We start from the raw sequence: 12,295 nt of genomic DNA, 5'->3' as shown, positions 1-12,295 counted from the left end.
ACAACCAACAAACAACCGTAGCAACCGTAGCAACACTCAGCAACTGAAACGTCGACTCGACGCCCTATGCGCCAGCAATGGCTCAGGAGGATATTTATCCTCCTTTTTTTTATACTAGTAAGAAAGTAGAATTCAGAGAGAAAAGAGCTTGAATATATCTTTTTAATCAAAGTTCCATTTGACAAGACATACTAGCAAAATATATATTTACTTCCCTAGTAACCAGATGGTAATAAATGATAATAAATGGTAATAAATGATGGTAATAAAAAGTCTGCATCGGCATGATCGTTTTAAAAATTTATCAGTACAAAAGAATATATTTTCTGAAAGAATGCATGATGGTAATATGGAAAATGAATTGCTGGCTTTAAATTATTGTATGATACTTATGAGTCGTAGTCCAAACGCATTTACTTAATTTATTGGCATATTAATCGAGAAAAAACAAAAAAGTATTTTGGATTTGTTTTTGAACCCTACATCAGAAATTCAATGTTCATCTAAGACTGTATCCAAATGATTGTTCATAAGAACAACAAATAAATCGATAACTTAGAAGATTTTTTTCAAAAAGAATCATTTGATTTTGAATTGTTATGTAACTCGATTACTCCTCTCTAGCAATACAAAAGACCCTCCTTATCGATCGTAAATCAGTTTCATTTTGATGTAAGAGAGTCAACACTAAAAAAATGTTCTATATATATCCTCTCTGCATGCATACACTGGGCAGCTGGTCATCATGTGAGAATTGGACAGTTGTTGATGAGTATGATGAAAAATGTAGATTCTGCAATCCATTTAAATTGGCTAGAGGAAATGCAGTACAAATTAAATACTGTAATTCCTGAATAGATTTGTGACTCTGACACTAGATGATTCTTATGCTCCAATTGTCACTATGATAGATATGATAAGTGGGAGAATACATATCCCGGTATGAATGGGCCTGAGAAAAGTTGCCCCATTTTAGTAAATAGGGGAAAACACCACCTAAAAGTCATAAAATCTTAACGAAAATCACACCATCAGATTCAGCGTATCAGAGAATCTTATTACGAAAAATCGATTGAAGAAAAAACGGGTTTAATTTCTATAAGCCAGTGAACAAAAATAAAATATATATACTACACTTTAACTAAAAAAATAATAAAAATACTCCAAATATTTCGGCCCCACGTCCGGGAGCCTTTCTCAGCGAAAAAAAAATTACAAACTGTAAAAATAAAGACTTTTTTTTAAGACATCATAAATAAAATGCCATGACAAATAAAACACCACAAAAAATATAAACAATAAAATAAATAAGAAACAAACTCACATTATAAAACAAAACTCCTGCACTGACGGTAATAACTTTAGAATAAAACTAAAGCAATTGTATATAATGAAACTTTCCTCTACCACATTCGGCGTATAAATGGGAATCTATTAAAAATGAAAATTATAAATACTTGCAACAAAAGACAGGTCACCCAATCCCAAATCCAATCAAAATCTTACAGGTTAATGAAACAAAGTTATGAATTATAAATTGAATGGATTTTTTCATTGGCTATTTTAGCTGCAGTCTGTTGACTTCTTACAGTATTGACCTTTCTTTGACTTTCGTTTGCAAGGTTATTACTTGTTCCGGGACAATTATGCAAATCAATACTTATTGAAGTTTTTGACTGGTCTTTAATTAAACTATTATAAATTGAATTTATTTTTAAATCCCCTTCATCTCTATTGATACTAATACCCCCATACATAATCTTTTTTTTTCTATAATTTCTCTGAAACTTTGTAAAAGTCCTACAGACTTGTCAAAAATTTTTGTCTGATCAAATAAAATACTGTGATGAGGAAAATTATATACGTGTTCTGCTATAGCGGATTCAAAAGTTTCAGTTTTTTTATTCTGTCTTAGCGAGCAATCTATCACATAATTGTGTTGCTGTAGCCCAGTTTGTAAATTCTGCTGTGTTCTACCTAAATAAAATTTACCACAGGAGTATGGAATTTTGTATACCCCCTGCTGTATATTTCTTGGAACTTTATATTTTCCATTATTTAGCCATGAGCTTATATTTTGTCCCGATTTAAAAGATGTTTTTAAATTATGTTTTTTTAATTCTCTCCTTAATTTCTGTGACAACCTTGGGATATAGGGCAAAGTTATGTAATTTGTTTTTTGATTTCATCCGTTTTCTTCTAATATTATAGGTTCCAGTAACTTTTTTTTCCTTTTTTCAATTATTTGAGAAATCATATTTTCGGGATATCCATTTCCTACTAGAATATCCTTAATAAAAATTAATTCACTACTCATATATTCTGGTGAAGCTAATTTTAACACTCTATCAACTAAAGAAATAACTACCCCCCTTTTTACTTGGATCGGGTGATTTGATACGAAAAACAAATAGCGATTGTTTTTAGTTGGTTTACGGTAAATTGGAAACATTAGTTTATTATTCTTTCTATGGATCCAAATATCTAGAAATGGTAACTTATTCTATGTTTCATTTTCAATTGTAAAAACTAATTCCCCTCCCAAATTATTTAAGTTTTCCAGAAAACCTTCAATTTGTAATTTCCCATAATTCCAAATAACTAATACATCCTCCAAATATCTGGCCCAAATTTAGGTTTAAAAAAATAATGTATCATAGCTAAATTTTCTACATATTCTACATAAATATTTGCTAACAATGGACTTGAGGATCCTCCTCTCTATCCACTTAAGTTTTAATGTTGCTCCTTACTTTCAGTTAAAAAAACTTGTTTTTTTTTTATTTAATCTGATTGATAAAACTGCTGGGAAATTTCAAGCCGTGTAAGCAGCAACCCGGCTCAATAGTAACACAAATTCTAAAAAACGAAATTTTGATACGAGTAGTTACATCAAAAGAATTGTATTTTAATGCTGATTGTAGATATATATAAATTTCATCAGGTTTAGTCTTACCCATCAAAAGTTACGAGCCTGAGAAAATAGGAGGAAACACCTACTAAAACTCGTAGAATCATAACGGAAATCACACCATCAGATTCAGTGTATCAGAGAACCCTACTGTAGAAGTTTCAAGCTCGTATCTACGAAAATGTGGAATTTTGCATTTTTTGCCAGAAGACAGATCATGGATTCGTGTTTATTTGTTTTTTTTCCCAATGGTGAACGTATCAACCAAGTGGTCTTAGAATGTCACAAAAGGGCTCATCCTAACGGAAATTAAGATTTATTCTGCCCTTTTTAAGTGACCAGAAAATCGGAGGGCACCTAGGCCCCCTTCCACGCTCATTTTTTTCCCAAAGTCACTAGATCAAAATTTGAGATGGCCATTATGTTCAACGTAGACGAAGACTTAATAAATACTTCTTTGGGGACGATTTAACCCCCCCCCCACAGTCCCTGGGGGAGCAATCTTTTGCATTCTTCACCCTCTTTGAAGAAGGAATACTGTTATAGCATGTACATGGTTGAAGTTTGACATTTTCCCCTTCTTCCGTCACTACGTAGCAACTAAATGCCACGCAAGAGTAATTCATAGTTTGTGCCTGCAGGGGCATCATTAGAGAGGGACTAAAGCCAAATTCCTCCCCAAAAATTCAAGCTCAATAAATCATATAAATACACCTCCCTCTCACCCCAAAAATCAACAATCACAGTTAGTTAACCTGTATTTTGTGCATTGATTCACCCAAGTATCTTGCTTTTGATAGGGCTCTACACTAAAAGAAATTGTACCACTAATTTTTGCTTAATTAATCTCGGTTCTTTACCACTGCCTTATCCAACGTCAATTGAAAAAGTCCCCGGTATCTTTTCACCTGAAACTAGTTTGATTTAGAAAAATACAGTCTGTATTTTCAAATATATATAAGGACTTCTTTAGTTTACATTATCAGTTGAATCTTTTAGTCGAAGTTGGTTGGTCTCCAAAAATTGCTAGTAATGAAATATGTAAGTAGCTTATTCATGTCATTTTAAATTGTAAATTAGTTTTTGTTAGTGGTTTTAGTCAATCCGCAATTTTTGAAGTTCATTTTCGAAAACTTATGAAATATCAATTATTTTAAAGTAACATGGTTGAGTACTGAAGAGTGATGGGAACTGGACTTGTTATTGTTATTTTACTTTTATATTTTTATTTATCTTTTATTTTTTTAAATTCAGTTATTTATAAATTTATCTATTTTTACACACACACATATATATATATATATATATATATATATATATATATATATATATATATATATATATATATATATATATATATATATATATATATATATATTTATTATTTTTTGTTTATTTAGAACAGTTGTAATTAAATAGTTGACGTTTAAGTAAATAGTAGAGTTAAAAGACAAGTTGTTATGTGGACTTTCAACAGAATACAAACCCTCATCGGTTTTCTCCTGTGCGAAAATGTTGTTTAAATTGTTTATTTGTTTGTGAATGTGGATTAATAAGCTTATGAACTTATGAACGAGTACCACAGTAAAACGAAATAAATTAATAGAATTGTAAGCTGAAATTGTAATGAGCATATAAGATTATAGCAACAATGATAATTGAACTTATCTTGATGCGAAATGAATAAAAAAAAGACATTTCTTAAATGTCTTGAATTATTCCAAGCAAGTATAGTCTTATTGCATTTAACGTGGATCATTTAACTGATAAGTACATATCTACTTTACTTGGCAATTATTTATATATGTATTGTTCTGATTCAATAATGACATAATGTCCCATTTTTTTATTTTAAAAATTTCACTTTTATCCGAGGTCTTTTGAACTTTGTCTCTCAATTTCTATTCGTTTCAGAAGGCTCTGTGAAATGTTTGAATGTTTGGAATTTTTCAAATTGAAATGTTCTTCTGATTTATTTTTTGTATGGTAGACTTTAACAGAATTAATTTTATTTTATCAGTTTTTTTCTTTTTTTTTGCTTCTTGTAATTAAATCTGGAAAGATGAAATCGATGATGTTATCAAAGAAAGTCATTTGAATCATTTTTCTTTTTTTTTCTTCCATGCTGATGTTCAGTACACTATTGACACATTTATTATAAAACTGCAGTTTTTGATCAGTTTTATTTCCCTTAATAGATATCCTATGAACTAAATCCCCAAATTAAATCTTGGAACTTAAAAAAAAAAAATCATCAACTAAAATTTGTTACCATGTTCTTTGTAAGCTCTATTCACAATCCGAGACATGATAAGATTGGTGGTAAAACTTAGTCAAGAACGAGTTCTGTAAATTTTTAAATGCATTACTGATATTCCAATTGAAATTGGTACTTGAATTTAGAAATGCTCACATAACATTCATATTGAACTTCGTTCTTGATTTTGCTTGTTGTTCTTGGCGTCTTTGCAGGATTAGTAGAATATAGGTCTTCAAAGGATTTATACACATTTTTTACATACTTATCTATATCAATATAAATACTTTATTTTTTCTAGATTCTACTTGTTGCCCTTTATGTCACTGCGGTATTAGCCAAACCAAATAATCCAAGGGAACCAGCTATTGATTTTCAAGATATAGAGTTAACAGCTAACAGAGGTGATCTTCCCTTTGACGATCCTAGTTACAGGCTGAGAAGAGAAGCATCTGAAATGGACGCACCTGTCGAAGAAGATCTGAAAGGAGCAGAAACTCATCATTATAGTTACTATCCTTACCATTATTATGGTCATTACTACCCTTCATATAGTTACGCATATCCATCATATGGATACGCACATTGGGGCTAGAAAGAAGGAAGTTTTTAAGTTACAAAAGTTTTTTACGTAATTTATTTCAAATTAAATGTTTTTTCACTTACTTAGTATTATTTTAGCTGTTTGTTCTATTCTCAATTATTAGCATTTAAGCTGTATTTCTTATTGCTCATGAAATTTATAGAAAGAAAGTAGTGTTTTAAAATTAGTGTAAATAGAACAATAAAAACGAAAGAACAAAAATAAATTTTAAGAACAAATTCTCCAACATTATAAGAAAAATATACAAAAACATCTTCTGCCCATTGCCACCCTCCCTGGTAAGTCCTGTAATGAAATCGCAAAGTCATTCGTGAAAACATGCAAAAATTGACATATGCACCACATTGAACAGCCTTGCCAGTCCCAACCCATTACTATTATATTTAATACAATTAAGACCAATCAATATGACCCCACACATATTACTGTTTGCAGGACAAGCCGTACGACCTGAGGATAAACCCATATTAAATTTAACTGCATATGACCTTGGGATATATCGAGTGTTCCATTAAATATATTAGGAATTTTCTACAAGCTATATCGAATTATTCAACTCATTATTCAACTTGCATTAAATAGCTGTCGTTAAACAGCAGAATCTCCGTTATAGTCTGCTTTTTAACCGTTATATTCTGCTGTTCTTTAACCGTTCTTTATCGTTATATTCTGCTTTTTGCTCTGTTATATCGAATCATTACAAACAGAAGAAAGAAAAACATACAGCTGACATTAACTTGGTCGCAAGTAAATCTAGTAGAGCCTTGCGCGAAGATAATGTGCCATTTATCGTACAATTCTATTTTGAAGTAGAAAGAGTATGTAGCATTGGACTACTGACTAACCTCGTAAAACAGCAAAATGAATGAGTAGGCTGAGTCTCATTACATTAAAAAACAACTCAGTACACTCAAAAGTCATCATTTCATACCTCAAAGAGAAACAGCTCACGATTTATCTCATTTGCTTAATTTGAGCTAATTCAATCTGATACATTAAAATGGTCTTATTTGAACCAGGATTAACATCATAGGTTAGTAGTGTATGAAGACAATTACTTAATGGTGTAATTCAAATTATTTTACATCCTAAAGGAAACATCCTTTTAACTTGTTAGCAATAATATACTAAAAACAATTCATAGAAAAACAAGAAAGCATCTAAGAGAAAAAAACAAGAAAGCAAAATCCAAGGAACAAAATAGCTAACATACTAATGTAAGGATAAAATTCCCTTATGGACAACGCAATCTCCACAAAATATTATTGTCCTAGATTAGAATACATTTTTCAGCCCCTTTCATTACCATTATGTCAAATATGTAAATTCTCCAGCCAATCTTGTCTCTTCTACAATTATCTATGACGAAATAACCCACAAGCCAATCCTGCCTTCAAAAGCGAATTGCTTAAAATCACTTATTAAACACTCGCATAAATTAGCCTTGTATTACATTCAAATAAGAATAATAACATTAATTCTATTAAAAAAATCACAAAGATACGTCTAACAATTCCGACGATAACTGTCATTATTTATACAGCAGCTGAAGATATCATAAAGTATGGAATCATATTCAAGTATGAAAACTAGCTACTAGCTAGCCATAACACATGGAGGATATTCATGAAATTAGACCCCAAACCGTTCGAAACGTCATTTCAGCAAGTCATGAGATTTTTTTTTTTTTTAGAGAGAGAGAGAGAAAGATGGGTTTAGTAATATAAATAACAAAACAAAACTGGCAAATGGCCCGAAGCAAAGCTTGTTTGGGCTTACAACCCCAATACACATACAAATAAAAACAGTACGAAAAAGAAGAAGAAAATAAAAAAGAAAAGAAAAGGAATAGAAAAAAGAAAAGAATAGAAGAAGAAAAAATTCAATTACCCTGCATTTCAATCGATACGGAATTGAACTTCCAAAAAAGACAAAACAAAAAGAACCTAAAACCACTTTGACCAGTATCGCCCAAAACAAAACCAACATCTTGGCTCCACTTGAGGTCCACTCAACTATCAAAACCACAGATATTAAGGCAAAACAGCAAAAAACGTGGCCGAGAAGTGGCCACGTAACTAGTGACACCTACTGCAGTCCTTCAGGGACATACTGCCACCATTTGGATCAGTGTGGCCAAACAGTCCGTCACACCTGTCACCCACGATATGGATTTCACTTGTTGTTTCAGGTATCCCTTTCAACACAGCTTTAAATAACCGCATGGCATGGATTTCAATGGTTTCGTGTTCAGGTGGTGGTTTTTGGTGAATCAGTAGCATGAAATTGATAACAAAGGCTTCACGACCATACAAGCAATGTTACTCTTCAAAGTTCTGGTTTTCAGACCATTCACGCAACCCACTGGCTTCTCTCAGTAAGCCTAGCATGGTAGACTTAAGACCAGTTCGAAGAGCCAACGTAGAATCTTTGAGCCCCAAAATTGAAGGAGCATATAAAAAGAGTTCAACGCTCAGAATATTTTGAACATGTATCAGTCTACTGTTAATGCTGGAATCTGTCCCACACAGGATTCTCTTCACTGTCATGAACTGTGAAAAACTGCATTGTGTCCAATGGTATTTGTTTTTGGTCCTGATTTTCTTGAAGCCATATTCATCGGGGTTACCTGAACTTTTTAAGAGGCTTTTTCATCCCCTTTGATATACTTGACAAAAGTTTGTCCTCAGATGTAAGGAGCTCGTAACCGATGAACTAGCCTATTCATTTGTTATCACATTAATAAGGATTTCTTCAGTCGTAGTAAAGGGGTTTGTGTGATAGTGCAATATGACACAGCTGTTTTTACAAGCATCGTCTGCTTTTTGATAAATTTCAAGCAATCTTCGTGATGTAGAGAATCAAACTTTGAAGTTTCAGTCAATTTAATAAGGTCTTACAAAGCAGACGAAACTGAGGCAACAAAAGGTAGGGTACTAATCCGCTTTGCGACTGCTAGATGGCTTGTTGTGACACCAACCAGATCAGAATTTCTTATCGAATCAAGATATATGTGAATTCAACAGTATGAATCGGTGGCACAAGGCTAAACAAGCCTGGTCGACTTTTCACATTTAATATCAGCTTCGATAATCAACAAAGTGATTGCATTGACGTTCGTCCAATGAGATCCCATTGCTAGGTAGTGCACCCATAAAATTTCCGCTAGGAAATTCGCATAAGTATAGTGGAAAGAGGATGTCCGAGCGTGGGAAAATCCGGGTCATATCGGAAAATTTAGGGTGGGGGATGGGACAGAACTTGCAAAAATCACTTGGTATCTCACTGAGTATAGCTTTTTCACGTTAATGTCGATCATTTGCAGAACTAGTAAATTCTTAATGCCTGCAAGTCCAAGTTAAGGGAAGGTAAATTTGAAAAGTGGAGTGGAGAGATAATACTCACCCTCTTCTCTTGAAATCCCTTATTAGTGGAATTGGATCTGAAATTACGCTCATGGAAGAATATTCTACCAGACAAAATGCTCAAAAAAGCTCCTCAGACTAAAAGTATACCCAATCTTCATTTTTTCCTATTTCTGCAGATACGCCCTTTTTGCCATTGTCGCATAGATTTTCAAATGCGCCTCCAGATATTCATTTTCAGCACTTTTATAACCTATATTCCATATTTAAACCCTCTTTAGCTCGTTCAAGCTTGGTAACTATTTTCTAGTAATCTTTCTTTATCGTGGGTCCTTTACAATTTAGCGTAAAGAATGGAGGGAAGAATTAAGGAGATATGGCTCGCTCACATTTCCTATAGTTAAAGTTCATTGATTATAGTTTATAGTTTGTTACACAAATGCGAAGCTTTGGTGTGAACTGATCAAGAGGGCAGGAGGAACCCTTCTATTAAGAGAAACACTGTTTATGATGTAAAACGGACAAAAATTAACTGAAAACAGTTTTTTTTTACCTGAAAGTAAGAGTGACTTACTTATCATCCCTTACCTTTGATTGCATCTTGAATTAAGGTAACACGAAAGTATTTAGGAAACACTTTTTATTTCTAACTGAGCATTTCATAGAAAGGATAAAACATCAGAATTATGGCGCGGGGTGAAGGAGGTCTAGAGTGTGCTAAGCAACGGACACGCTGCCGTAATTTTTCTGTTGAACGATGTTTTTTTATATTCGCTCAATGCTTAGCATTTCTTACCACAGCACATATCATCGACTCATTGAAATTACTATGATTAGCCATGTTTTTTTATACACGCCTGGGAATGTTATCCTTTATTTTGAAGGCTTTTCCCATCAGCTTTAGAGCAAACATCATCGAGCTGAAAATTCAGAAATACTTTTGTGACTTTAACATTTTTGAAAAACATTATTTTTGAGGGTCTAACATCAAATTTGGGGGGGGGCATTTGTGGAAGTTTTTTCGGGGTGTTTATTTTGGATACTCCAACAATACCTTGAGCCATCCAAACTCAGAGGCAATAATACCGCGCGGGTTGCAGTCATTCTTAAAGTTTGACGTAGTCCATACAGAATAAACGATTAATTCAGACATTTATATTAAAATTTCACTTAACGAATAATTCCGATTCTCTTGACGCTTGATAAAATTATGCTCATTGATGCATAATTTAACTACGCATGAGCTACTATAGAGTGGTCCTCTGAGTCATCGTCTCGGTAGGAAAGGGGGTAAGGAGTCACGGATGATGTGTCTGAAAGCCCTTTTTCATACTCGTATTTTCTATCTTTTCGAACTCCCCGAGCTCTCAGGTAATCATAGAAGAGGATCTGAGGGAGGGGGGTTAATGTAGAAATAAGTTTCTGACCTGCTTTCTTTTGTAATTAGCATGAGCATGGGCACTGTGAGATTATAGCCAACCTTTTATTCAAAAAAAAAGAAAATGTTTCTTTTGTAACTTAAAGATTATTTCCACAGGCTTACTCGGAAAAAAGGTGCAGAAAGGGTAGGAGGAGGGAAAATCACAAGAACCGTCTCTCATTTCTAATCCCTAAATAAGAAAATTAATCCTCTCATCAAAAATTTACCCCTCCAATCCTCGCCCCACCATCAAAGTATTTGAGGGGTCTATTTGCATTCATTTAAAAAAAACGTGTTTGCTTTTTTTTGTAAAGTTTCCATGTCCCTATTTATATTCATTAAAAAAAAACAAAAAAACATTCATTTGATTTTTGAAATTAATTATCTTGTACATACCGGCGCCGCTGGTCAGATCATTCTCTATGGTGTTAATTACTAGTACTCATTAGGTACCGTAAAAATAATTATGATATAATTACTATGGTACTATGGTAAAAATCAAATTATAAATTACTTCAAAATTAAGAAGTTGTTCATAGTGTAAACATGTCTAGCTCCAATCTCTTCGGGACGCTCTGAGATGGGGCATTAAAAATGATGTAAAACGCTTATTTAATGATATGACAGAAATAGTTGGCAAATAATACTTTGTTAAACAATAGATGTTGTTGTAGAAGTAGCTGGTACTTTGGTGCACCATATTTTGTAAACTGTATTTCTTATGGCAAAAGTAGCTGATAGATAATATTTTACCGTATCACGCTTGACACACCATATCCATTGTAAAATGTTGTTTGTACACAATATTTGCTGCGCCATACTATTTTTTTGTAGAATAAAAAGTTTGTACAAAATATTGGTGGTGGTAGAAGTAGTTGCTACACCTTATTTTAGGGCACCATATTTGGTACACCATACAGGCTCTGACGCAAATGGTTATAAGGTAGGTGTACAATATTTTGATATACTATAGTTATTGTGGCGAAAGTCAGGGCCAGATTCAAATCTTTGACGCCCCTAGGCATGGGCACCATAAGCTGAATTTTAGGAGGGGGGGGGCTTATTTGGTCAAATCGGCACTTAATATAACAAAATTTTATTAATAAAAGCGGCCAATGCCGCATAATAGAAATCTCAAAACAAAAATATAAAATTTAATGTAGTGTCATTCAGCCTGGGGGGATGGAGCCCCCCCCCATATGGGCACCCATACCCTTAGACCGAAGCATTATGGTGACTCTAGGCCCAAGCAATTTTTTTCGGGGCGAAACAGAGATTTACAGGGAAATTGGCTGAAATTCGGGGATAGTAGATGCCCTCAACAGAAGGCAACTGAAGAGTGACGAGCCAAAAGTAATACAGGAGAGAGGTGATACCGAGCTCTCGGCTGCCATTCTTGGGTGACATCGGACAGTTTTTTAAGCGGTAATGAATGTGTGTTTTGTTTTAAAACCGCTTTTCTGTGAATAGACAGTGCAGCAGCAATGTGCACCTGGCACTTCGACGATCAATCACATCAGTCAAGTTTTGTTAATAAAAAAATCACTCAGTATTTTTTTTTATGCCTCTCGGCATTGTGCACCTTTAGATGCACAAAAGCCCGGGCTTAGCGGGCCTATGCGTAAATCCAGGCCTGACCAAAACAGATGGGATATCATATTTTGATACGCTATTTTTGCTGTGGTAAGAATGGGTAGTAAACCATATTTCTTGTGACATAATTAGTTTTTACATAAAA

The 12,295-nt window shown here is 33.5% G+C and overlaps 1 protein-coding gene across 1 annotated transcript; it reads left to right on the top strand.

Annotated features, from left to right (window-relative positions):
* Positions 1 to 3,849: 3,849 nt before the first annotated feature.
* On the top strand, positions 3,850 to 5,833 carry LOC136032118 (uncharacterized). Its single transcript, XM_065712286.1, has 2 exons — positions 3,850 to 3,952; positions 5,470 to 5,833. The coding sequence occupies exons 1-2, from the start codon at positions 3,944 to 3,946 to the stop codon at positions 5,761 to 5,763; spliced, it is 303 nt and encodes a 100-aa protein (XP_065568358.1). The 5' UTR covers positions 3,850 to 3,943; the 3' UTR covers positions 5,764 to 5,833.
* Positions 5,834 to 12,295: the final 6,462 nt, after the last annotated feature.

The sequence above is a fragment of the Artemia franciscana genome, chromosome 10 (genome assembly GCF_032884065.1).
Source record: "Artemia franciscana chromosome 10, ASM3288406v1, whole genome shotgun sequence".
NCBI lineage: Eukaryota > Metazoa > Arthropoda > Branchiopoda > Anostraca > Artemiidae > Artemia > Artemia franciscana.
This window is presented reverse-complemented; position numbering and strand designations above follow the sequence as displayed.